The following is a 26,744-nucleotide window of genomic DNA, read 5'->3' as shown; positions in this document are numbered from 1 at the left end:
GTTTCTTACATTAATCTTGTCACCCTTGACTCATTCACTTTATTCTTGTCGTGCATAAATCGTTTTTCAAAAAAAATTATGGATAACTTAGCTATTTTTAACTCAGGTAAAACTTGAGTCAAATATAATAATTTGAGCTTAATATTGGGAAAAAAAACGTAATCTTAATATCATTCATATAGTACTACTTTGATTCGTGAGTCGATATCCCTGTAAAGTTTTGGTTTGAACAAAATTCAAAGGCAAAAACTAAAATTAGTTAAATTGTACTAAGTCAACTGAACTGACTTAGTCCATGAGCTAAACTGAATTACCTAAAATAGAAAAGTCAACCAAACTGGATGGTCAACTAGACCAATATGTTTAAAGCACAAATTTACCAAGTAATCAGTCGAGAGTTCTTTTAAAGGAATTCAATTTACTTCAGAGTGTCGGTGGATTTGGATAAGTTTTTTCATATCAAACTGATGTCACAGAGATCCCAGTGGCACTACCTTTGCACGATTGTCAGAGAACGATGACGTGGAGAGCGACAACTACCTTGAATAAAAACGGATCATGATCGTTGGAATCAAAAACTATAAATGGAAGTGTAGATCAGTTTGGGAAACTCTCCTACAATTACGAAGCAAAAAGTTCTAAGTATTCAAGTTATCTCAAGTTAAACTGATCAAACATTCAAAGTACATATTTCATAGTTTGTATCCTAATATTTGATGATCAATTTGTGCTGGGGATTTACTTTCTAAATTCATTGTATTCATTATTCAAGACAGTTTGCATATTGTTAATTCTTTATTCAGTTGAGTGCTATGAATTTCAATTTGGTAATATTAAGTTCAATCTAAATTGAGATTGTGCAAATTACTTGTACTATGCAAAATCTTTTGGTGAACATCTTCCATACTGAAGAAAAGATGAATGATGTAGAAGTATTTGAAGTCTCTAAAAATTATAAACAACTTTTTTTTTCTTTTACATTTTTAGTTTGCTTTTTCATTTTCATTCATAAGTCAGTTTCAGTTATTCTATCTATCAATTAGGTTTCTTTCCGCACATATTTTTGTTAGCCAAAATGATATTGACATTCAATAATTGCTAATTTCAATTGGTAACCTGACTGAATTTATTTTTAAAAAAATTATGTTGAACGTTTTTATTCAACCTATTGTAAACACCCCACCCAATCCTAACAACGTGGGATCAAATGAATCAAAAGTTGAGAAGAATCGGATGAATTATCACACACACACACACATATATATATCTTTATTCATATTATTCGAATCTAAAAATATATGTTCAAGTATATATACATTATACTTGAATCTAGTTCCACTTGAAATCTAAATGCAGTGGCATTTTTCCTTTCTTTGTTTTAGGCAACAACACATCGTCAAATTTTAAAGGATAATGCCACGTATACATATAGTCTTACATAGAGATATTAAATTTGGAAAGTATATAAAAAATATCTTTATTTTTAAACTACAATTGTTTATCTTTGTCAAAAGAACTCTTAAACAAGTAATTAATATTTTTGAATTCTACAAACAAGTACAAATTTTTTAAAAATATTTCTCAAACCAAATCCGAATAAATCAATAGTGACCGACTCGAAGTCGACTAACCCGATCAACCCAAACCTGCATGATTTATTTTTTATTTTGGCTTTTTAACAAAATAACTAATTATTACACATAATAATATTAAATATATTTTAATTTAAATATATAATAATAAAATCTCTCTTATATATGATTTTAATTTGAAATTTTAATTTAAAAATTTTAAAATATATTTAGTATAAAAAATAGACAATTATTATTTTTGTTGAATTCAGTAAATAATTATATTTTAAAATTTTATAAAATAATTATTTTTGTTGAACTCAGTAAAACTAATTTTATAAGTAAGTAATAAGAAAACAATTATATTTTTTAAAAAAAGTTTTTTGAGCAAAACAAAGAATTGTAGGTTGAAAGAAAGAAATTTTAAAGAAATTTTGAAATATATACATTTCTGATTCAATGGGACGTGTAAGTCTATATGTACACATAGCATTATCCAATTTTAAATTAGAGTGATGTTACACATGTACACGGAGGGTTACACGTTGTATTTGAAATTACATAAACATCCTTAATATATTTTGAAAAGAGTTTTTTTTTTCAAATAATTATAAGTGGAGGAATAATTTAGTTGTTTCATGTGTAGTGTGTAACTCAATATATATGCACATGTATCATTTTTCTTTAAATTAAATTCAAGTACCCCTCATCCGCCAATCCCATCAAATAAATCATATCAACATATATATATATAAGATCAAGTATCTTACAATCATGGTAAGTAACCATTGATATGACATGGATATATAGGATGGGATTTCGATTTAATTAATATGATCTTATATTAGTTTTAAGCCTATTTTCAATTAATGGTCGACCCTTAAATATTAATGAGATGTATAAGTATACATTAATAATCATATATATATATATATATATATATATATATATATATATATATATATATATATATATATATATATATATCTTTTCTCCTGCCTAACTAACCCTCCCCACCACATTCCCGATTTAATGACATGTCATGCCACGTAATTTTTTTTTATTAAAAATTAAACCCATATCTCATAACCCCATTCTTCTTTCTTCCCCGTAATTTATTTTCCCTCTTTCTTCTTTTTTTTTTTCAGGGCACCCTAATTTCATAAACCCATTCTGTGCCACGTCGTCGCCGCCAGCCGCTTCCCACCACATCCCGCCGTAGTTACAAGCTTCGCCGCCGCCGCCGCCAACATCCGCTTCCCACCAGCCCCCGCCGCAGCTACAAGCCTCTCGGCCGCCGTGCTACGTGAGTTTTAGTCTTCCTTGAAACAACTACATCATATTATGTTCCTTAATTTTATCCATTTTTCTGGGTATCTCGAAGATATCACACCATGGTCTTTGTAATTTTTGTGTTCGAAAGAGAATGGTGTCTGATAATGAATCACTAGACAATTCTATTTTCACTTGATTTTGAATATGATATTTAACTTAATAATTTTCAAGGCTAAGTCTTGAATTTTCTCTATTATCTTGATAATGAGAGTGTTCAGGTTAGTTTATGGTTTTCACTTGGTGTAGTCAAGTCTCGGATTTTAAGTAGGGTGACTTGTGATTTATAACAAATAAAATAAAATATATATATATTTAGCATTATATATATATTTTTAACTGCATTGCACAAACCAGATTTTAGAAGTATGCCTTGATCATTTCTTAAAAATAAGTGTTATGCACAAATTAAAGTGAACAATGGATCTTGATGATGTTAATTGTTTTTTAATTATTGTAAAGGTACAGTGGGTGAATAAGGATGGGTATTGACCTACGTGTAGTGGTTCAACAGGTGGGGCTATCTTGTCATTCCATTATTTAACGAATGTTTCTGATCGTTTGAAAAAATATAGTGAGATTAGGACGATGTGTTCGGTTTCTTCTGCAGGAGGATTGGTGTTCTGTAAATGCGAAAAAAGTGCGGCATTGAGGGTTTCTTGGACACCTGATAAACCAGGGCGAAGGTTTCATGACTGCCGGAATTGGAAGGCGATGTCTACCATTTCAATTCATCGGTTTTTCAGGTTTATTTTGAATTTGTTTTTATAGATTTGTTATGATGTGTTTATTTGAATAATTTGTTTGTTATGACAGAGTAATGGTTGTAATTATTTTGCGTGGGAAGATCCTCCGATGTGTCCTAGGACAATGACCATAATTCCTGACTTAAAATAGAAGCTGGCTGTGCTCGAAGTTTATAAGAAAGAAACTAAAAAGGAGAATCGAAATTTGAAGTTGATGCTTGCTGGATCAGGGCTAACTTTCATTCTGTTTTGCTTGGGTTATTGGATATTTTCTTAGATATTGTACTGGTGTTTTGTAAGAACTTAAAATCTGAGTGAGAATGTATTAGGTTATTGATTTCATATGAATGACTTCTATGAGTTATAACACTTGTATTGGTGTTTTGTTTATTTGTATATTACATATTGGGTCCATCTTTTCTGGTGGCAAAGACAAGAACAAAAAAAAGTAATATTAATTAATGTATTAAGTAACATCTACTTGCTATCTGCATAATTTTTTCCATGTACTATCTTTATTTTAAAGCAATTAATGGAAGTTTGGAAAAATGTGTAATGGGGACCTGTGGTGGTTTGCTTGCCATTATTCCATATATATTGCACGTGGAAAGAAGGGATGATATGAAATGCTATATCTTAATTTCATTTTTTTGCATATATATCTTTTTCCTTGTGATTTAGTTGGAGCATTCTTGCTTTTTTGCACCTGATCATTTTGTCAGCTATTTGTTCAACTGGATTACTCTTGTTCGAGCTAAATGATGAAATTATAAAATAAATCTTACTTAATAATATCATTAAATTCACTTAGACACTCATTTTATTTTTCAACAATATTTTATTGTTTATATTTTTGGAAATTTTATATAATCATTCTCATTGTATAAAAATTTAATAAAAATTAATTAAGAAATAGGTATTCCACGTTTGTAAAAATTAATTAAGATATAACTATATGGTTGCAAGTCTTGCTTGGTCATACACATGCTTGCATAACTTTGCCCCTCCATCCGAAACTTTCATCCTACTACCTATTTGATCAATATTTTCCCCTCAAGTAACCAAAAATTAAAGACCACGAAACAAAAACGAAAAAATCATAATCCAACAACAGTTAAAATAGATCGATTTATGATGTGTTTCTCGAACCCACGTGTCTTCTTGGAGACACATTGCTGCTATAGCTATCGCTTGGTTGAAGCTTTTCTTTGGAAATTCTCCTTGAAGTAGAGGATCAGCGAATTCTGAGAATCTGTGTGGTTCTTTCAATATTGGTTTAGCCTAGTCACAAAAACAAAAAACAAACAAAAAACTCACTACTCTTGAAATGCCACAAATCGAGCCACAACATAACAGATGTAAATGCCACCTATACAATGGAGCCAACGTCACGAACGCACAATGATTTTACAGAACCTTTACCAACGACAATCTCAAGAAATATTATTTAGTTGCAAACAATTTTTATTTTACATCAAAATGCTAACTTCTTTACTATAAAAAGAATTGATCGAACAGATCTTACCAAGTTCATATACCTCAACTTCAGCTGCAATGTGGGCAGAAACAGAGAATAAGCCATGCATTAGTTAATGAACTAACTTGGATTTTGCTCAACAACAATGGAGTTCAGAAATCACAAAAGGAGTACGGAAAAAGCAAAATATAATTCGTAATTAATAAATAATCAAAAGCACCAAAGTGTACGACTCACTAGTTAAAGAAAAAAATGAGAGACACTTTATGGATCCACATCTTCTTCGTCTGTGCTCGTATCACTGTTGTATTGATTATCTATAGTTGATCTAGTAAACAATAAATCAAAATTATTGCAAGAATTAATGACATTGATTGGTGTAAATGAAAAAAAAAATATTCTAGACATACCCGTCACGCAAATTTGGACAATTGCGTTTATCATGGGAAACACCTCGAAGCCCACAACCATGGCATTGCCTAACTCTTGAGATTGATTTCTCCTTCGCAGATTTCAATCTCTTACCACATCCTTTTGTTCTCACTTCAAAAGGATCCAAAATATCCAGGGGCCCATCAATAGTTCTCTTCCTCTGCCTTCCCATGCTCAGATTTCTACTGCTGTTAATTTTCCTAATTTTGTAGTAGAGAGAATCCAATTGTTCCTCCATGAGCTTTGTTCCCTCATCTGTCAAAGATGCCTCATCAACTATTAATGAACTCTTGAAGGATAATCTCGAGTGTCGTGAAATCAAAAGCTTCTCCGGATCATTGCTGATATTTTCTTCACCCATTGTATATGGTGCTCCAACCATTGCATGTTGTGTCCATCGATTGAGTATATATTTATCAGGCAATTGAAACACCTGGTTGAAACGAAAATAGGCTAACATATGCCTACATGGAATTCCCTCAAAATCAAACTTCTTACAACTACATGATATGTAATTCTTTTCTTTGTCATGTGTGATCACCTTCGGTTTAGAGGAAGAAGAGCTTTGATAATGCATCACATTGTAGATCACTTTCTCATCTTCTTCTGAGACTTGTTGCACACAATAGCCATGACTCTCACTGATTTCACTTTCAAACTCAACCCATTTTTTTTTGTATACACCTTAACCTCTATTGAAACGGATTATAAAATCCACCAACGAGTTCTTCTTGGAGACATACCTCTTAAAAAATGAATGAGAACTTTCAGATCTTTGACTACTTGACATTCCAGCAGCAAAAACATGATTAAGATATGCTGGCACCCACTTCTTTCTCAAATCATACATCAGTTGTAACCAATCATTTCCCTCAAGTTTAGCACATTTCATGGCCTCTTCCCAAGAACTCACAAATTCATCTGGTGTTGTTGAATTTTCGATGACATGCTTGATGCTTTGATAGTGGTCACGAAAAGTCATATGGTCTAATTTCTCTGAGAACTTGTTCAGTATGTGCCACAAACAATATCCATGCATTGTTTGTGGGAAAACTTGTGCAATGGATTTCGTCATAGCAGGATCCTGGTCAGTAATGATCACGTTTGGTGCACCTGTAGGCATGGCTTCTACCAACTTGTTAGCCAAACAAAAGACTCGGTTTTCTCATCACTTAGAAATCTACAACCAAAAACAATCGTTTGATGATGATGATTAACTCCTACAAGTGGTGCAAAAATCATCCCATATTTGTTGGTGTTATACGTCGTGTCAAACACAACTACATCACCAAATGCACTGTATGTCCTCCTTGATACAGCATCCGCCCAAAAACACCTATTTAATCTCTTTTCTGAATCTGTCTCATATATGAAGAAAAAATCAGAATTCTTCTCTTTTTTGGATGCAAAGAACTTGATTAGTGTTTCTGCATCGATAACTTTTTGTTCATTTTTCAGATCTCTCTCAAAGTTTCTAATATCTGTTTCTGTGCAACCAATATGCTCAGACCCTCCATACTCAATCTCCAATAACCTAATTTGCTGACAAGTTGACACATTGACTTCTGAAATTGTTGAGTCAATGCTTTATTTGCTGCCGAAACAGTGCGATGTGACCGTAGCAAATGCACCTTTGAAGGAGTCGATAGTGGATGATTATGACTCTCCTGAAAAGCACTGACATCCCAGTTTGTTCCACTTTGTGCCTTCACAATTGAAATTTTTGATCGACAACCAGTTCTCACTTGACTACGAGCTCTTTCTTTTCTTCGTTTCTCATCACTTGGTTGTTTCTTCTTCTCATCGGTATGCCCTTCTTTAGAGCATACAAATTGTTTCCAAACAACCTCATTTGTAATCTTATCTTTTTTGCTATTGTTGATTCTCGTGCTAAATCCAGCTTCTCGAGCATAATGGTTATAGAACAAAAAAGCCTCATCTACTGAGCCAAATTCCATCCCAATTTTGGGTTTTATCTCATCTACAACTTCGGGCATGCATATCTGATCATCATCACTGTTTTCTTCCATTCTTTATATATATATCACTATGTAAAAAAAATCAATATAAAAACGAGAGGTTTCAAAACAGAATTGGTAAAAAAAATGAGCCACTTGCCTTAGAAAATGGTTAGGTAAGGTGACTTCAACAACCGTGTTATTTTAGTGGGTTCCAATTAATATTTGTATAAATTTTATGTTTAAAAACATATTGCTATTTGAATGAAACTGAAACTCACATCAAAATGTTTAAAAACATTTAGTTCCTTCATGACTATTTTTATGAACAAGAACCAAAAAAATAATTACAAAGTGACACAAGATTCTAGTGGTTTTGAACTTTCAACCCTTGGTGCTGATAACTTGAGGAATAACTTGTAATATACCAAAAAATTAATGATTTTACATTAAAATCTTCGTCAAAATTTTTACACTAAAAAATAAATGATTTAGTGAGATCTATACAAAATTTTAATTGGTGGGGTCATTAAAACACGACCATTATTTCGGTAACAAACAAGAACTTGTTGTTTAAGTGGAAAATGCCAAGAACAGTAGCAAGTTTGACTTGCAAACCTTAAATTTAGAATATTTTAAACAAAAATGCCCCCAAATTCTTTCTGATTCTTTATATTCCAATATTATTCGAAGCAAGGGACACTCATTTTAATTCCTTCATGACTACATCATCGGCTTGTGACTGAAACTGAAACACGCACCAAGATGAAACCAGGACACTCATTTAATTCCTTCATGACTACATCATCGGCTTGTGAATTATTAAATCTCCAAAATAGAAACATTAATGTTCTAACAAAAACAAGAAAACATAAGGATTTATCTATAAGAAAAAAAAATCAGAACCCTTACCTTTTGACCGAGTAATGACCAGATTTATCAAGACCTTAGATTTACGAAGCAGGACCCAAAATCTGCATTTTCAACTCAATTTTTAAGGCCAAAAAATTAGTAATTAAAAAAAAAGAAAAAACAAATGACTACAAAATGAAATCAGCAAGAATTTTTTTTTTTAAAACACATCATTAAAAACAAAAAAATGAGAAAAAACGAGACCTATGAAAGAGAGGCGCGACCAAAGGAATGGGGCGGAGGCTTACGGCGGAGGCTGGTGGGAACCGACTTAGAAAGAAAGAGGAAAGATTACATATTACGGGGAAGAAGTGGCGTTCTGGATAAGTTTTAATTTTTTTTTTAAAAAAAATTACGTGGCATGACATGTCATTAAATCGGGAATGTGGTGGGGAGGGTTAGTTAGGCAGGAGAAAAGATCTCTATATGAAAGAGGAAAGATTACAGATTACGGGGAAGAAGTGGCGTTCTGGACAAGTTTTAATTTTTTTTTTAAAAAAAAATTACGTGGCATGACATGTCATTAAATCGGGAATGTGGTGGGGAGGGTTAGTTAGGCAGGAGAGAAGATATATATATATATATATATATATATATATATATATATATATATAGTTTCTTTCAAGTGCCCAACTATCATGCCCACCAATGATGTGACACTATTCTATTGGGCCTACAATTTATCACATCTTTATCACATCCAATTGAGTAGTGCCACATCATTGGTGGACATGAAAGTGGGCATGATAGGTGGCCACTTGAAAGAAACTCTCTCTATATATATATAGTGCAAATAAACACGTAGTGCGTGAAATAACATGATCAGTAGTCATAATTAAACTGAATTAATAATAAAAAAATTGTTTAGAAAAAAAAACATATAAACAATTGATCATTAGAAATGCACTAAAGTAATATCTTAGGTGAAAATTGCCAAATGCTGAAGAAGAAGCCAGAACCTGCACGAGGAATTAAGAAAATGTAGCTGCTTTCTTTAATTCTCAAATCTCAATCTCAATCTCAATCTCAATCTCAATCTCAACTATATATATAAACCAATATCCTCACATCAAATTAATATTCATACTATACTTCACTTTTGTTGCTTTGCGCCTGTTTAAGCATCGCTTGAGGCCATTGGTAAGAGCAGAAGATGAGGTGAGAGATGCCTTTAGTATGTTCAAAGCCTGCGCAAATTAAAAAAAGAAAATAGGAAATTTTAATATTATATTTCTCTGAACAAGAATAATCTATATATCATGTTTACCTCTTCGATTCCTACATCAAGAACGTGTGTCTCGATATCATTGAATGGGATACCGGTTGGTTAAAGCTGGGAAACAATCGAGTTTGCATTCGCTGTCATTACTACTAAATCATCAGTGACGATAAAGGTATTGGGTTTCAAACCCTTGAGTTGAGGCATATTTGTTAATGGAGGATGACAAATATTATTATTATCACGCTTTTGATGCCAAAGTCTGCTGGTTCACGGACGTGGAAACATAACTTGGATGGAGTGTGGGATTCAATAACGAGTTGACCGAAGTAGTCTTTACGCACTTGTGGACAGCCAGAAGACTTGGTATGCATCTATACAAATTATCCATACTGCAGAGACCAGTGTTGCCGTGCAAGAGAAACTCGGCTTTTCCCAGCGGGATGGTGAGCAAACTGAAAAGAAAATCAACCAAGTCTTGCTATGCTTGAACTGAAAGGATCTTGTATGTTGCTTTATGGACAAAGGCCGTCACTTTGATCTTTTTAGACGACTTTAATTTCCTCAAGTATTTGACCACCCTGTCGGCAAATGACACATGGGAAGCATGCATTAAATGCATGTTTATATATTCAATTATGGTTGGCCAAAGTGGACGACAAGATTGGGTAGATGAGATCCTAGTATATGGGTAATACCCAAACCATCCATCCAACGGTTCGTATTTTTACACATATGCGTAATTAATTATATATTATTGATGTGACAAATCATGAGACATTAGATCTATCATTGGGGTATTACCCATATGCTAGGTTGAAATCTACCGCAAGATTGAAGGAAATTCATAATGAATTTCCTTTCTCATATGTGTTCAGACGAGAATCCCCTACTATAAATAGGTGCCTCCGCTCGTCAGTTTTAGCATCCCATCCTCAAGTTCTTCCTTCTGATCTTGAGTTATCTTCTCTCCTTAATTATTTCTATATATATTTGTGAGATAGGTTTTCTCCTGTATAAGAGAGTGAGTGTCTCTTTGGAAACACAGAGAGATGTTGTAATTCTCCAAATATTATAGTGAAATCTTTTGGTTTTGCCCGTGGTTTTTACCCTAATAATTTTTGGGGATTTTCCACGTAAATCTTGGTGTCTATTTTATTCTTCAATTTCCATAGTTTCTATCTCGTGATGCCGCACTTGGGACCAACAAGTGGTATCAGAGCCTTGGCATAAAATTTCTTAAAATTCTGAGTATGCTCTGTGGTTGCAGCTGTGACTGATCTTCCACATCAGAAAAGATTTTTTGAAGATTTTATAAGGCAGGATTCTTGTAGTCAAGATGACGGCAAAATACGAGATAGAAAAGTTCAATGGGAGCAATTTTTTGCTGTGAAAATTGAAGGTGCAAGCAATTCTAACAAAGGAACGTTGTTTGGCAGCTATTGGAGATAGACCGGCGGATGTCACGGACGATCAAAAGTGGAACGAGATGAATCACAATGTTGTTGCCAATTTGCACTTAGTTATAGCGGATGAAGTTTTGTCAAGTATTTCTGAAATAAAAAGCGCAAAAGTTATTTGGAATACTCTGACAAAATTGTACGAGGTCAAGTTACTACACAACAAAATTTTCCTAAAGAGAAAACTTTATACTCTTCGGATGGCGGAATCCTCATCGATGACCGACCATATCAACACACTGAATACTCTATTTTCCCGGCTCACCTCTATGGGGCATAAAATAGAGGAAAAAGAACGTGCGGAGCTTCTACTTCCGAGTCTACAAGATTCATACGATCAGCTCATCATCAATGTTACCAACAATGTTCTTTCGGATAAATTTTGACGATGTCTTAACTGCGGTTCTTGAAGAAGAGAGTCGTCGAAGGAACAAGGAAGATAGATTGGCAACATCGAAGCAAGCAGAGGCTTTACCGATGACGAGAGGAAGATTGACGGAGCGTGACTCAAGTGGGAGCCACAGATATGGTAGATCCAAGTCAAGAAGTAAGAAGAAGAATATTTACTGCTTTAAATGTGGCGATAAAGGGCACTTCAAGAGAGAGTGTACAAAGAGCATCGATAAGGGATCTCAAGAAAATGTGGCCAGTACTTCAGGCGGTGGTGAAATATTATTCAGCGAAGCAGCAACGGTTGCGGAAGGCAGACACAAATTTTGTGATGCATGGATTATGGATTCAGGAGCGACGTGGCATATGACGTCAAAGAGAGAATGGTTCGATCAGTATGAACTAGTCACAGAAGGATCTGTATTCATGGAAAATGATCATGCCTTGGAAATCGCTGGGGTCGGTACCATAAATCAAAATGTTTGATGGTACTATTCGCACCATACAAGAGGTACGACATGTGAAGGACTTGACAAAGAATCTTTTGTCTTTGGGGCAATTGGATGATATTGGGTGCAAAACCAGTATCGAGAAAGGGATCATGAAAATTGTGAAAGGCGCGCTTGTGGTTATGAAGGCGGCAAAGGTTGCTGCAAATCTGTATGTATTTTTGGGGGAAACACACAAAGAGGCGGAACTAGATGTTGCATCAATTGGTTCGGGAGAAGAATCAACAGTGTTGTGGCATAGAAAGCTCAAGCATATGTTAGAACGAGGAATGAAGATTCTCTCAGAACGGAAGCTATTGTCGGGGCTTAGAAAAGTGACTCTATCCTTTTGTGAGCATTGTGTTACCAGTAAACAACACAGATTGAAGTTTGGCACATCTACTGCCAAAAGCAAAGGCATATTGGAGCTGATTCATTATGATGTTTGGCAAGCACCGGTGGTATCTCTAGGAGGAGCGAGATACTTTGTCTCGTTCATTGATGATTTCTCTAGGAGATGTTGGGTGTATCCAATCAAGAAGAAGTCAGATATTTTCGAAGTCTTCAAAGTTTTCAAAGCGCGAGTTGAACTTGATTCTGATAAGAAAATCAAGTGTTTGAGCACTGACAATGGAGGAGAATATACCAGTGATGATTTTGATGCATTTTGTCAGCACGAGGGCATCAAAAGACAGTTCACAACGACTTACATGCCTCAGCAGAATTGAGTGGCGGAGCGGATGAACAGAACTTTGTTGGACAGAACAAGGGCCATGTTGAGTACTGCGGGTCTACCAAAGTCATTTTGGGCAGAAGCAGTCAAAACCGCTTCTTACATCATCAATCGTTCTCCTTCAGTGGCGATTGATTTGAAGACTCCGATGGAGGTATGGACTGGCAAGCCAGTTGATTATTCTCGGCTACATACATTTGGAAGTCCGGTGTACATTTTGTACAATGAGCAAGAAAGATCGAAGTTGGATTCCAAATCCAGAAAGGGTATCTTCTTGGGTTATGTTGATGGAGTAAAGGGGTTTCGCTTGTGGGATCCCACTGTCCACAAGCTTATCATCCGCAGAGATGTTATCTTCGAGGAAGATAAAGTGAAGGAAGACAAAGACACACTAAATTCAGAAACTACTATCATTCAGGTGGAAAATAATACAGACGAAGATCAAGTTTCTTGTGAAGCAGTACCAGAGCACAAGGAACAAGAACCAGTTGAGTCAGAGGTTTCCAAAGTGAGGCAGTCAACTTGAGAGAGAAGACCACCAGGTTGGCTTTCAGATTATGTCACTGAAAGCAACATTGCATATTGTCTATTAATAGAGGATGGTGAGCCATCGAGTTTCCATGAGGCTACTCAAAGCTCAGATGTATCCCTGTGGATGACAGCGATGCAGGAAGAATTGGAAGTATTGGACAGGAACAAAACTTGGGATCTTGTTACACTACCACGAGGAAGGAAAGCTATCGGTAACAGATGGGTCTACAAGATCAAGCGTGATGGCAATAACCAAGTGGAGCGGTATCGTGCAAGATTGGTTGTCAAAGGGTACGCTCAGAAAGAAGGAATTGACTTCAATGAGATATTTTTTCCTGTGGTTCGACTTTCAACAGATAAAGTAGTATTGACATTGTGTGCGGTGTTTGACCTACATCTAGAACAGCTAGATGTGAAAACAATATTTCTTCATGGCGATCTTGAAGAAGAAATCTATATGCTCCACCCAGAAGTTTTTGCAGAGAAAGGAAAAGAGAACTTGGTTTGCAGGTTGAATAAATCTCTGTACGGTCTCAAACAGGCGCCGAGGTGTTGGTACAAGAGATTTGATTCCTATATCATGAGCCTTGGGTACAGCAGACTTAGTGCAGACCCTTGTACATATTTCAAAAGGTCTGGTGATGATGATTATATCATTTTGTTGTTGTACGTGGACGACATGTTGGTAGCAGGCCCCAACAAAGACCGGGTCCAAGATTTGAAGGCACAGTTGGCTAGGGAATTTTATATGAAGGACTTGGGACCAGCAAACAAGATTCTAGGGATGCAAGTTCACCGAGACAGAAGCAATAGGAAGATTTGGCTTTCCCAGAAAAATTATTTGAAGAAAGTCTTTCAACGCTTCAACATGCAAGATAGTAAGCCAGTTTCAACCCCTCTTCCTATTAACTTCAAGTGTTCTTCTGAGATGTATACTAGCAGTGAAGCAGAGAGGATGGATATGTCTCGAGTACCGTATGCATCAGCAGTGGGAAGTTTAATGTTCGCTATGATTTGTACTAGACCAGACATTGCACAAGCAGTGGGAGCGGTTAGTCGGTATATGGCGAATCCTGGACAAGAGCATTGGAGCATGGTTAATGTTGGAAAACTGGCGTTCAGATCAATCACGATTGATACCCGGTGCAGCGGAAGTTTAAAAATTTTATTATGGAACAATTCCATAGTGTGGGTATCAACCGTTTAACGATTAAATTATAAGTGTGTGTAAAATTAAATAACAATTATTAAATTTTACCTTCAATCTCGAAGCGAGATTATTGGACACCACACAGATTTCTCTGCGCTTCTTGTATCTCCCTGGAACTGATGAACAAGCTTTCCTTCAATCAGGTCCACGAATAGAGGTTTAATCCCTCTGATAGATTGCACTAGAAAATCTATCAGAAGTTTTCTACGAAGAGAATAAACGAATTTGATTCGCTATTCCAGACTGCAATTCAAAATCACAGACCGGAATTTCTCAGGCAGAGAAAGTGAAGGGGCGGCCGAACTGAGAGGGGAGGCTAGGGTTTTTCGAAAAATCCTGTCTCAATTATGACCAGTTGTGTGTAATTTCTGTACTGCAATAACTTATTTATAATGCAGGCCACTAACAGCTTAGGGCCCATTAGTCATAAGTTGAGGCCCGACAAGCAAAGCCCGCACGTTCAGAAATTAATATAAAATTCATCGTGACTCCGATTGATAAACCGATTTTACCAATGTGCACAGAAACCATTTCTGCACATTTTAAAGTCAAGATAAATTTTCCTGAATCCGAATTCAGTGGTTTCCAAAAATGTCCATCCCTATGTCATTTTAGGAAATCCTACTCCCTTACTCTTATTTAAGAAGTCCAACTTCTTTATTCATTAAATTTAACTCTTTAAATTTAACTATCTCAACGGGGATTAAAACTCCATTACACTGTGTGACCCTCAATGGTTCAGGGATACAGCTAGCCGTGGGCTCACAACTCCTTGTGACTCGGAACAACGATTTCCGACTTGCCCAACGAATCATGGTAAAGCGCCTAGCAACATCGCCCCATGATTCCCTAGGTATCACTGATAGTGCCTACAAGAACCAGTAGATTTTGGTTAGCGTACAGTACGGTCCCTTCATCCATATATCCCGATCGAATCAACAACCATTGGTATATCGAGAGTCGCTCAAGATTCGATAACTATGCAATACATCTTGAAGATCAAATTAGTGACATCGCATGTGCTACTAAGAAACCATTTCTTAAATCACATCAAGTACTCTGGCCAGAGATTCGTCACACTAATATCTCCTCAGATCGCATAGGATATCCACACTCGCAAGTATGTGGTGAATCCTTGACAACAATGCATCGACTCCTATATGTGTTGTAACTGTACCCAATCCCGACACCTGATGACCCCCATAGAGTCGGTAAACGAGTCAAAGCACAGTACTAGCATATAGAGTCTCCATGATGTTTCAAGTAGTAAGGACTAATGGTGTACAACCAAAACCGCGGACTTAATCCACTCGATAAGTGATAACCACTTGGAAAGTCCGGATAGGGTAGTTCGATTATTCATCCTATGAATATCCATTTGCATGCTTCGAACATCTCCATGTTCCCTACCAATGAAACGTGGTACTCCGCATCGCAAATGCTAGTCTCAAACTCGAGCGATCCTTATCCTTATTATCGGACGGCTCAATCGACTAGGAACAGTTTAGAATATACAGTGACTATAAGATGTATTTCATGATAGACATCCCCATGTTCTACCACATCTTACATACACTATAGTATATTCAAGGTATTTATCAAAACAACAATAGTATATCATAATATAACAATATGAAGAAAGATAAAGTCATTGCCATTAAAAAATGTAAATTATATTAAACAAAAGATCGTTTGTACAAAGAGTCATCAAAGCCCATAGCCACAAGTTGGCTCACTGGGCACCCACTCTTTCAGTTAAGAGGATCCTTAGATACATTAAGGGTACCTCGGATGCTGCATTATGTTTTGGAGGATCAGATTTTACACTCAGGGGCTATGTTGATTCAGACTATGCGGGTGATCCAGATAAAAGAAAATCTACTACTGGTTATGTGTTTACAGTTGCAGGAGGTGTAGTCAGCTGGGTTTCAAAATTTCAAACAGTTGTGGCATTATCTACAACGGAGGTAGAATACATGGTAGCTACTCAAGCTTGCAAGGAGGCAATATGTATTAAAAGGTTATTGAAGGAGCTTGGGCACAAACAAGAAAAGATTTCTCTGTTTTGTGACAGTCAGAGTGCCTTGCACATTGCAAGGAATACAGCCTTTCATTCTAGGACTAAACACATTGGAGTTCAATTTCACTTTGTACGAGAAGTAGTAGAGGAAGGAAGTGTGGACATGCTGAAGATCCATACGAAGGATAACATAGCTGATATTCTGATCAAGCCAGTTAGCACAGAGAAGTTTGAATGGTGTAGATCCTCAAGTGGCCTAGCAGAAACATAAGAAGCATGGAACGGCAAGATTGAAAGGATGTGTGGAGATGTGTTTGATTCTCAATCAAATCTCCAAGTGGGAGAAATGTCGGCAAATGACACATGGGAAGCATGCATTAAATGCATGTTTATATATTCAATTATGATTGGCCAAAGTGGACGGCAAGATTGAAGGAAATTCATAATGAATTTCCTTTCTCATGTGTGCTCAAACGAGAATCCCCTACTATAAATAGGTGCCTCCGCTCGTCAGTTTTAGCATCCCATCCTCAAGTTCTTCCTTCTGATCTTGAGTTATCTTCTCTCCTTAATTAATTCTATATATATTTGTGAGATAGGTTTTCTCCTGTATAAGAGAATGAGTGTCTCTTTGAAAACACAGAGAGAGGTTGTAATTCTTCAAATATTATAGTGGAATCTTTTGGTATTGCCCGTGGTTTTTACCCTAATAATTTTTGGGGGGTTTTCCACGTAAATCTTGGTGTCTATTTTATTCTTCAATTTCCATAGTTTCTATCTCGTGATGCCGCACCTGGGACCAACAAGTGGTATCAGAGCCTTGGCATAAAATTTCTTAAAATTCTGAGTATGCTCTGTGGTTGCAGCTGTGACTGATCTTCCACATCAGAAAAGATTTTTTGAAGATTTTATAAGGCAGGATTCTTGTAGTCAAGATGACGGCAAAATACGAGATAGAAAAGTTCAATGGGAGCAATTTTTTGCTGTGGAAATTGAAGGTGCAAGCAATTCTAACAAAGAAACGTTGTTTGGCAGCTATTGGAGATAGATCGGCGGATGTCACAGACGATCAAAAGTGGAACGAGATGAATCACAATGCTGTTGCCAATTTGCACTTGGTTATAGCGGATGAAGTTTTGTCAAGTATCTCTGAAATAAAAAGCACAAAAGTTATTTGGAATACTCTGACAAAATTTTACGAGGTCAAGTCACTACACAACAAAATTTTCCTAAATAGAAAACTTTATACTCTTCGGATGGCGGAATCCTCATTGATGACCGACCATATCAACACACTGAATACTCTATTTTCCCGGCTCACCTCTATGGGGCATAAAATAGAGGAAAAAGAACGTGCGGAGCTTCTACTTCAGAGTCTATTAGATTCATACGATCAGCTCATCATCAATGTTACCAACAATGTTCTTTCAGATAATTTAAATTTTGACGATGTCTTAACTACGGTTCTTGGAGAAGAGAGTCGTCGAAGGAACAAGAAAGATAGGTTGGCAACGTCGAAGCAAGTAGAGGCTTTATCGATGACGAGAGGAAGATTGACGGAGCGTGACTCCAGTGGGAGCCAAAGATATGGTAGATCCAAGTCAAGAAGTAAGAAGAAGAATATTTACTGCTTTAAATATGGCGATAAAAGGCACTTCAAGAGAGAGTGTACGAAGAGCATCGATAAGGGATCTCAAGGAAATGTGTCCAGTACTTCAGGCGGTGGTGAAATATTATTCAGCGAAGCAGCAACGGTTGCGGAAGGCAGACACAAATTTTGTGATGCATGAATTATGGATTCAGGAGCGACGTGGCATATGACGTCAAGGAGAGAATGGTTCGATCAGTATGAACCAATCTCAGGAGGATCTGTATTCATGGAAAATGATCATGCCTTGGAAATCGCTGGGGTCGGTACCATTAAAATCAAAATGTTTGATGGTACTATTCGCACCACACAGGAGATACGACATGTGAAGGGCTTGACAAAGAATCTTTTGTCTTTGGGGCAATTGGATGATATTGGGTGCAAAACCCGTATCGAGAAAGGGATCATGAAAATTGTGAAAGGCGCGCTTGTGGTTATGAAGGCGGTAAAGGTTGCTGCAAATCTGTATGTATTATTGGGGGAAACACACAAAGAGGCGGAACTAGATGTTGCATCAATTGGTTCGGGAGAAGAATCAACAGTGTTGTGGCATAGAAAGCTCGGGCATATATTAGAACGAGGAATGAAGATTCTCTCAGAACGAAAGTAGTTGCCGGGGCTTACAAAAGTGACTCTACCCTTTTGTGTGCATTGTGTTACCAGTAAACAACACAGATTGAAGTTTGGCACATCTACTGCCAAAAGCAAAGGCATATTGGAGCTGATTCATTCTGATGTTTGGCAAACACCGGTGGTATCTCTAGGAGGAGCGAGATACTTTGTCTCGTTCATTGATGATTTCTCTAGGAGACGTTGGATGTATCCAATCAAGAAGAAGTCAGATGTTTTCGAAGTCTTCAAAGTTTTCAAAGCGCGAGTTGAACTTGATTTTGATAAGAAAATCAAGTGTTTGAGGACTGACAATGGAGGAGAATATACCAGTGATGAGTTTGATGCATTTTGTCAGCACGAGGACATCAAAAGACAGTTCACAACGGCTTACACGCCTCAGCAGAATGGAGTGGCGGAGTGGATGAAAAGAACCTTTGTTGGACAGAACAAGGGCCATGTTGAGTACTGCGGGTCTACCAAAGTCATTTTGGGCAGAAGCAGTCAAAACCGCTTCTTACATCATCAATCATTCTTCTTCAGTGACGATTGATTTGAAGACTCCGATGGAGGTATGGACTGGCAAGCCAGTTGATTATTCTCGGCTACATACATTTGGAAGTCCGGTGTACGTTTTGTACAATGAGCAAGAAAGATCGAAGTTGGATTCCAAATCCAGAAAGTGTATCATCTTGGGTTATGCTGATGGATTAAAGGGGTTTCGCTTGTGGGATCCCACTGTCCACAAGCTTATCATCAGAAGAGATGTTATCTTCGAGGAAGATAAAGTAAAGGGAGACAAAGGCACACTGAATTCAGAAACTACTATCATTCAGGTGGAAAATAATACAGACAAAGATCAAGTTTCTTGTGAAGCAGTACCAGAGCACGAGGAACAAGAACCAGTTGAGTCAGAGGTTTCCAAAGTGAGGCAGACAACTCGAGAGAGCAGACCACCAGGTTGGCTTTCAGATTATGTCACTGAAAGGAACATTGCATATTGTCTATTAACAGAGGATGGTGAGCCATCGAGTTTCCATGAGGCTACTCAAAGCTCGGATGTATCACTATGGATGACAGCGATGCAGGAAGAATTGGAAGCATTGGACAGGAACAAAACTTTGGATCTTGTTACACTACCACGAGGAAGGAAAGCTATCGGTAACAGATGGGTCTACAAGATCAAGCATGATGACAATAACCAAGTGGAGCGGTATCGTGCAAGATTGGTTGTCAAAGGGTACGCTCAGAAAGAAGGAATTGACTTCAATGAGATATTTTTTCCTGTGGTTCGACTTTCAACAGTCAGAGTAGTATTGGCATTGTGTGCGGTGTTTGACCTACATCTAGAACAGCTAGATATGAAAACAACATTTCTTCATGGCGATCTTTAAGAAGAAATCTATATACTCCAGCCAGAAGGTTTTGCAGAGAAAGGCAAAGAGAACTTGATTTGCAGGTTGAATAAATTCTGTACGGTCTCAAACAGGCGCCGAGGTGTTGGTACAAGAGATTTGATTCCTATATCATGAGCCTTGGGTACACCAGACTCAGTGCAGACCCTTGTACATATTTCAAGAGGTCTGGTGATGATGATTATATTATTTTGTTGTTGTACGTGGACGACATGTTGGTAGCAGGCCCCAACAAAGACCGGGTCCAAGATTTGAAGGCACAGTTGGCTAGGGAATTTGATATGAAGGACTTGGGACCAGCAAACAAGATTCTAGGGATGCAAGTTCACCGAGACAGAAGCAATAGGAAAATTTGGCTTTCCCAGAAAAATTATTTGAAGAAAGTCTTGCAGCGCTTCAACATGCAAGATAGTAAGCCAGTTTCAACCCCTCTTCCTATTAAATTCAAGTTATCTTCTGAGATGTGTCCTAGCAGTGAAGCAGAGAGGATGGATATGTCTCGAGTACCGTATGCATCAGCAGTGGAAAGTTTAATGTTCGCTATGATCTGTACTAGACCAGACATTGCACAAGCAGTGGGAGTGGTTAGTCGGTATATGGCGAATCCTAGACAAGAGCATTGGAGCACGGTTAAGAGGATCCTTAGATACATTAAGGGTACCTCGGATGCTGCATTATGTTTTGGAGGATCAGATTTTACACTCAGGGGCTATGTTGATTCAGACTATGCGGGTGATCCAGATAAAAGAAAATCTACTACTGGTTATGTGTTTACAGTTGCAGGAGGTGCAGTCAGCTGGGTTTCAAAACTGCAAACAGTTGTGGCGTTATCTACAACGGAGGCAGAATACATGGCAGCTACTCAAGCTTGCAAGGAGGCAATATGTATTAAAAGGTTATTGAAGGAGCTTAGGCACAAACAAGAAAAAATTTCTCTGTTTTGAGACAGTCAGAGTGCCTTGCACATTGCAAGGAATACAACCTTTCATTCTAGGACTAAACACATTGGAGTTCAATTTTACTTTGTACGAGAAGTAGTAGAGGAAGGAAGTGTGGACATGCTGAAGATCCATACGAAGGATAACATAGATGATATTCTGACCAAGCCAGTTAGCACAGAGAAGTTTGAATGGTGTAGATCCTCAAGTGGCCTAGCAGAAACATAAGAAGCATGGAACGACAAGATTGAAAGGATGTGTGGAGATGTGTTTGATTCTCAATCAAATCTCCAAGTGGGAGAAATGTCGGCAAATGACACATGGGAAGCATGCATTAAATGCATGTTTATATATTCAATTATGGTTGGCCAAAGTGGACGGCAAGATTGAAGGAAATTCATAATGAATTTCCTTTCTCATGTGTGTTCAGACGAGAATCTCCTACTATAAATAGGTGCCTCCGCTCGTCAGTTTTAGCATCCCTTCCTCAAGTTCTTCCTTCTGATCTTGAGTTATCTTCTCTCCTTAATTATTTCTATATATATTTGTGAGATAGATTTTTTCCTGTATAAGAGAGTGAGTGTCTCTTTGGAAACAAAGAGAGAGTGTGTAATTCTTCAAATATTATAGTGGAATCTTTTGGTCTTGCCCGTGGTTTTTACCCTAATAATTTTTGGAGATTTTCCACGTAAATCTTGGTGTCTATTTTTTTATTCAATTTCCATAGTTTCTATCTCGTGATGCCGCACCTGGGACCAACAAGTGGTATCAGAGCCTTGGCATAAAATTTCTTAAAATTCTGAGTATGCTCTGTGGTTGCAGCTGTGACTGATCTTCCACATCAAAAAAGATTTTTTGAAGATTTTATAAGGCAGGATTCTTGTAGTCAAGATGACGACAAAATACGAGATAGAAAAGTTCAATGGGAGCAATTTTTTGCTGTGGAAATTGAAGGTGCAAGCAATTCTAACAAAGGAACGTTGCTTGACAGCTATTGGAGATAGATTGGTGGATGTCACGGACGATCAAAAGTGGAACGAGATGAATGACAATGTTGTTGCCAATTTGCACTTGGTTATAGCGGATGAAGTTTTGTCAAGTATCTCTGAAATAAAAAGCGTAAAAGTTATTTGGAATACTCTGACAAAATTGTACGAGGTCAAGTCACTACACAACAAAAGTTTCCTAAAGAGAAAACTTTATACTCTTCGGATGGCGGAATCCTCATCGATGACCGACCATATCAACACACTGAATACTCTATTTTTCAGGCTCACCTCTATGGGGCATAAAATAGAGGAAAAAAAAACGTGCGGAGCTTCTACTTCAGAGTCTACCAGATTCATACGATCAGCTCATCATCAATGTTACCAACAATGTTCTTTCGGATAATTTAAATTTTGATGATGTCTTAACTGCGGTTCTTGGAGAAGAGAGTCGTCGAAGGAACAAGGAAGATAGGTTGGCAACGTCGAAGCAAGCAGAGGCTTTACCGATGATGAGAGGAAGATTGACGGAGCGTGACTCCAGTGGGAGCCACAGATATGGTAGATCCAAGTCAAGAAGTAAGAAGAAGAATATTTACTGCTTTAAATGTGGCGGTAAAGGGCACTTCAAGAGAGAGTGTACGAAGAGCATCGATAAGGGATCTCAAGGAAATGTGGTCAGTACTTCAGGCGGTGGTGAAATATTATTCAGCGAAGTAGCAACGGTTGCGGAAGGCAGACAAAAAATTTGTGATGCATGGATTATGAATTCAGGAGAGACGTAGCATATGACGTCAAGGAGAGAATGGTTCGATCAGTATGAACCAGTCTCAGGAGGATCTGTATTCATGGGAAATGATCATGCCTTGGAAATCGCTGGGGTCGGTACCATTAAAATCAAAATGTTTGATGGTACTATTCGCACCATACAGGAGGTACGACATGTGAAGGGCTTGACAAAGAATCTTTTGTCTTTGGGGCAATTGGATGATATTGGGTGCAAAACCCGTATCGAGAAAGGGATCATGAAAATTGTGAAAGGCGCGCTTGTGGTTATGAAGGTGGTAAAGGTTGCTGCAAATCTGTATGTATTGTTGGAAGAAACACACAAAGAGGTGGAACTAGATGTTGCATCAATTGGTTCGGGAGAAGAATCAACAGTGTTGTGGCATAGAAAGCTCGGGCATATATTAGAACGAGGAATGAAGATTCTCTCAGAACGGAAGCTGTTGCCGGGGTTACAAAAGTGACTCTACCCTTTTGTGAGCATTGTGTTACCAGTAAACAACACAGATTGAAGTTTGGCACATCTACTGCCAAAAGCAAAGACATATTGGAGCTGATTCATTCTGATGTTTGGCAAGCACCGGTGGTATCTCTAGGAGGAGCGAGATACTTTGTCTCGTTCATTGATGATTTCTCTAGGAGATGTTGAGTGCATCCAATCAAGAAGAAGTCAGATGTTTTCGAAGTCTTCAAAGTTTTCAAAGCGCGAGTTGAACTTGATTCTGATAAGAAAATCAAGTGTTTGAGGACTGACAATGGAGGAGAATATACCAGTGATGAGTTTGATGCATTTTGTCAGCACGAGGGCATCAAAAGACAGTTCACAATGGCTAACATGCCTCAGCAGAATGGAGTGGCGGAGCGGATGAACTGAACTTTGTTGGACAGAACAAGGGCCATGTTGAGTACTGCGGGTCTACCAAAGTCATTTTGGGCAGAAGCAGTCAAAACCGCTTCTTACATCATCAATAATTCTCCTTCAGTGGCGATTGATTTGAAGACTCCGATGGAGGTATGGACTGGCAAGCCAGTTGATTATTCTCGGCTACATACATTTGGAAGTCCGGTGTACGTTTTGTACAATGAGCAAGAAAGATCGAAGTTGGATTTCAAATCCAGAAAGTGTATCTTCTTGGGTTATGCTGATGGAGTAAAGGGGTTTCGCTTGTGGGATCCCACTGTCCACAAGCTTATCATCAGCAGAGATGTTATCTTCGAGGAAGATAAAGTGAAGGGAGACAAAGGCACACTGAATTCAGAAACTACTATCATTCAGGTGGAAAATAATACAGACGAAGATCAAGTTTCTTGTGAAGCAGTACCAGAGCATGAGGAACAAGAACCAGTTGAGTCAGAGGTTTCCAAAGTGAGGCAGTCAACTCGAGAGAGAAGACCACCAGGTTGGCTTTCAGATTATGTCACTGAAAGCAACATTGCATATTATCTATTAACAGAGGATGGTGAGCCATCGAGTTTCCATGAGGCTACTCAAAGCTCGGATGTATCCCTATGGATGATAGCGATGCAAGAAGAATTGGAAGCATTGGACAGGAACAAACCGTGGGATCTTGTTACACTACCACGAGGAAGGAAAGCTATCGGTAACAGATGAGCCTACAAGATCAAGCGTGATGGCAATAACCAAGTGGAGCGGTATCGTGCAAGATTGGTTGTCAAAAGGTATGCTCAGAAAGAAGGAATTGACTTCAATGAGATATTTTTTCCTGTGGTTCGACTTTCAACAGTCAGAGTAGTATTTGCATTGTGTGCGGTGTTTGACCTATATCTAGAATAGCTAGATGTGAAAACAACATTTCTTCATGGCGATCTTGAAGAAGAAATCTATATGCTCCAGCCAGAAGGTTTTGCAGAGAAAGACAAAGAGAACTTGGTTTGCAGGTTGAATAAATCTCTGTACGGTCTCAAACAGGCGCCGAGGTGTTGGTACAAGAGATTTGATTCCTATATCATGAGCCTTGGGTACACCAGACTCAGTGCAGACCCTTGTACATATTTCAAGAGGTCTGGTGATGATGATTATATCATTTTGTTCTTGTACGTGGACGACATGTTGGTAGCAGGCCCCAACAAAGACCGGGTCCAAGATTTGAAGGCACAGTTGGCTAGGGAATTTGATATGAAGGACTTGGGACCAGCAAACAAGATTCTAGAGATGCAAGTTCACCGAGACAGAAGCAATAGGAAGATTTGGCTTTCCCAGAAAAATTATTTGAAGAAAGTCTTGCAGCGCTTCAACATGCAAGATAGTAAGCCAGTTTCAACCCCTCTTCCTATTAACTTCAAGTTATCTTCTGAGATGTGTCCTAGCAGTGAAACAGAGAGGATGGATATGTCTCGAGTACCGTATGCATCAACATTGGGAAGTTTAATGTTCGCTATGATTTGTACTAGACCAGACATTGCACAAGCAGTGGAAGCGGTTAGTCGGTATATGGCGAATCCTGGACAAGAGCATTGGAGCACGGTTAAGAGGATCCTTAGATACATTAAGGGTACCTCGGATGCTGCATTATGTTTTGGAGGATCAGATTTTACACTCAGGGGCTATGTTGATTCAGACTATGCGGGTGATCCAGATAAAAGAAAATCTACTACTGGTTATGTGTTTACAGTTGCAGGAGGTGCAGTCAGCTGGGTTTCAAAACTGCAAACAGTTGTGGCGTTATCTACAATGGAGGCAGAATACATGGCAGCTACTCAAGCTTGCAAGGAGGCAATATGTATTAAAAGGTTATTGAAGGAGCTTGGGCATAAACAAGAAAAGATTTCTCTGTTTTGTGACAGTCAGAGTGTCTTGCACATTGCAAGGAATACAGCCTTTCATTCTAGGACTAAACACATTGGAGTTCAATTTCACTTTGTACGAGAAATAGTAGAGGAAGGAAGTGTGGACATGCTGAAGATCCATACGAAGGATAACATAGCTGATATTCTGACCAAGCCAGTTAGCACAGAGAACTTTGAATGGTGTAGATCCTCAAGTGGCCTAGCAGAAACATAAGCAGCATGGAACGGCAAGATTTAAAGGATGTGTGAAGATGTGTTTGATTCTCAATCAAATCTCCAAGTGGGAGAAATGTCGGCAAATGACACATGGGAAGCATGCATTAAATGCATGTTTATATATTCAATTATGGTTGGCCAAAGTGGACGGTGTTCAGACGAGAATCCCCTACTATAATTAGGTGCCTCCGCTCGTCAGTTTTAGCATCCCATCCTCAAGTTCTTCCTTCTGATCTTGAGTTATCTTCTCTCCTTAATTATTTTTATATATATTTGTGAGATAGGTTTTCTCCTGTATAAGAGAGTGAGTGTCTCTTTGGAAACACAGAGAGAGGTTGTAATTCTCCAAATATTATAGTGGAATCTTTTGGTCTTGCCCGTGGTTTTTACCCTAATAATTTTTGGGGGTTTTCCACGTAAATCTTGGTGTCTATTTTATTCTTCAATTTTCATAGTTTCTATCTCGTGATGCCGCACCTGGGATCAACACACCCGAGGCACAAATATTGGAACCGAGCTATATAACTTTCTATCGTTAAGAATGACGTCTGTAAGCGGAATCCTGGAAATTAATAAGCAATGGAGCAATTTCATCATCTGGCATATTGAACGTACGTACAAACACAGATTAATTAAATTAGCATGCAAAATCTTGTGATCAATAGTATAACGGAAAAATTTTCAAATCGTCGGTGATGATAAATGATTGCCCGGGCGAGGTGACGAAAACACCGCCACCTACATCATCTTTAGTAGATTCAATTAATGTTGGAGTGATGCCAGAATTTAATAATGGGTTGAGCAGCAACCAGCTATCCATATGCTGAGAAAAGTACTGGTCTATATCAAGATCCTTCAA

General features: G+C 37.8%; 2 protein-coding genes and 1 long non-coding RNA gene across 3 annotated transcripts; 1 reads left to right on the top strand and 2 right to left on the bottom strand.

Annotated features, from left to right (window-relative positions):
* The first annotated feature begins 3,385 nt into the window (after window positions 1-3,385).
* Window positions 3,386-3,875, top strand: LOC140886726 (uncharacterized). Its single transcript, XR_012151638.1, has 3 exons — window positions 3,386-3,417; window positions 3,514-3,649; window positions 3,720-3,875. It is a non-coding gene; the product is annotated as an uncharacterized lncRNA (long non-coding RNA).
* A 1,515-nt stretch (window positions 3,876-5,390) lies between these two features.
* Window positions 5,391-6,681, bottom strand: LOC140888227 (uncharacterized). The gene is made up of 4 exons (XM_073295919.1): window positions 6,302-6,681; window positions 6,100-6,199; window positions 5,537-5,991; window positions 5,391-5,454 (listed from the first exon to the last, which is right to left on the bottom strand). Exons 1-4 carry the CDS (start codon window positions 6,679-6,681, stop codon window positions 5,391-5,393), a joined length of 999 nt encoding a protein of 332 aa, XP_073152020.1.
* Window positions 6,682-6,686: 5 nt separating this feature from the next.
* LOC140888226 (protein FAR1-RELATED SEQUENCE 5-like) lies at window positions 6,687-7,588 on the bottom strand. The gene is made up of 2 exons (XM_073295918.1): window positions 7,190-7,588; window positions 6,687-7,100 (listed from the first exon to the last, which is right to left on the bottom strand). The coding sequence occupies exons 1-2, from the start codon at window positions 7,586-7,588 to the stop codon at window positions 6,687-6,689; spliced, it is 813 nt and encodes a 270-aa protein (XP_073152019.1).
* Between the last annotated feature and the right edge of the window lie 19,156 nt (window positions 7,589-26,744).

This window comes from Henckelia pumila, chromosome 3, assembly GCF_033568475.1.
Source record: "Henckelia pumila isolate YLH828 chromosome 3, ASM3356847v2, whole genome shotgun sequence".
Taxonomy (NCBI): domain Eukaryota; kingdom Viridiplantae; phylum Streptophyta; class Magnoliopsida; order Lamiales; family Gesneriaceae; genus Henckelia; species Henckelia pumila.
This window is presented reverse-complemented; position numbering and strand designations above follow the sequence as displayed.

Excerpts from the sequence above, each read along its gene's own strand:
- LOC140888226 (XM_073295918.1), bottom strand. The coding sequence starts at position 7,588 with ATGGAAGAAAACAGTGATGATGATCAGATATGCATGCCCGAAGTTGTA. Across the intron at positions 7,101-7,189 it reads CACTATCGACTCCTTCAAAG|CAAATTAGGTTATTGGAGAT; the intron begins GTGCATTTGCTA and ends TCAACTTGTCAG.
- LOC140888227 (XM_073295919.1), bottom strand. The coding sequence starts at position 6,681 with ATGCCTACAGGTGCACCAAACGTGATCATTACTGACCAGGATCCTGCT. Across the intron at positions 6,200-6,301 it reads TCTCATTCATTTTTTAAGAG|TGAGAGTCATGGCTATTGTG; the intron begins GTATGTCTCCAA and ends AAGTGAAATCAG. Across the intron at positions 5,992-6,099 it reads CTTCTTCCTCTAAACCGAAG|GTGTTTCAATTGCCTGATAA; the intron begins GTGATCACACAT and ends CGTTTCAACCAG.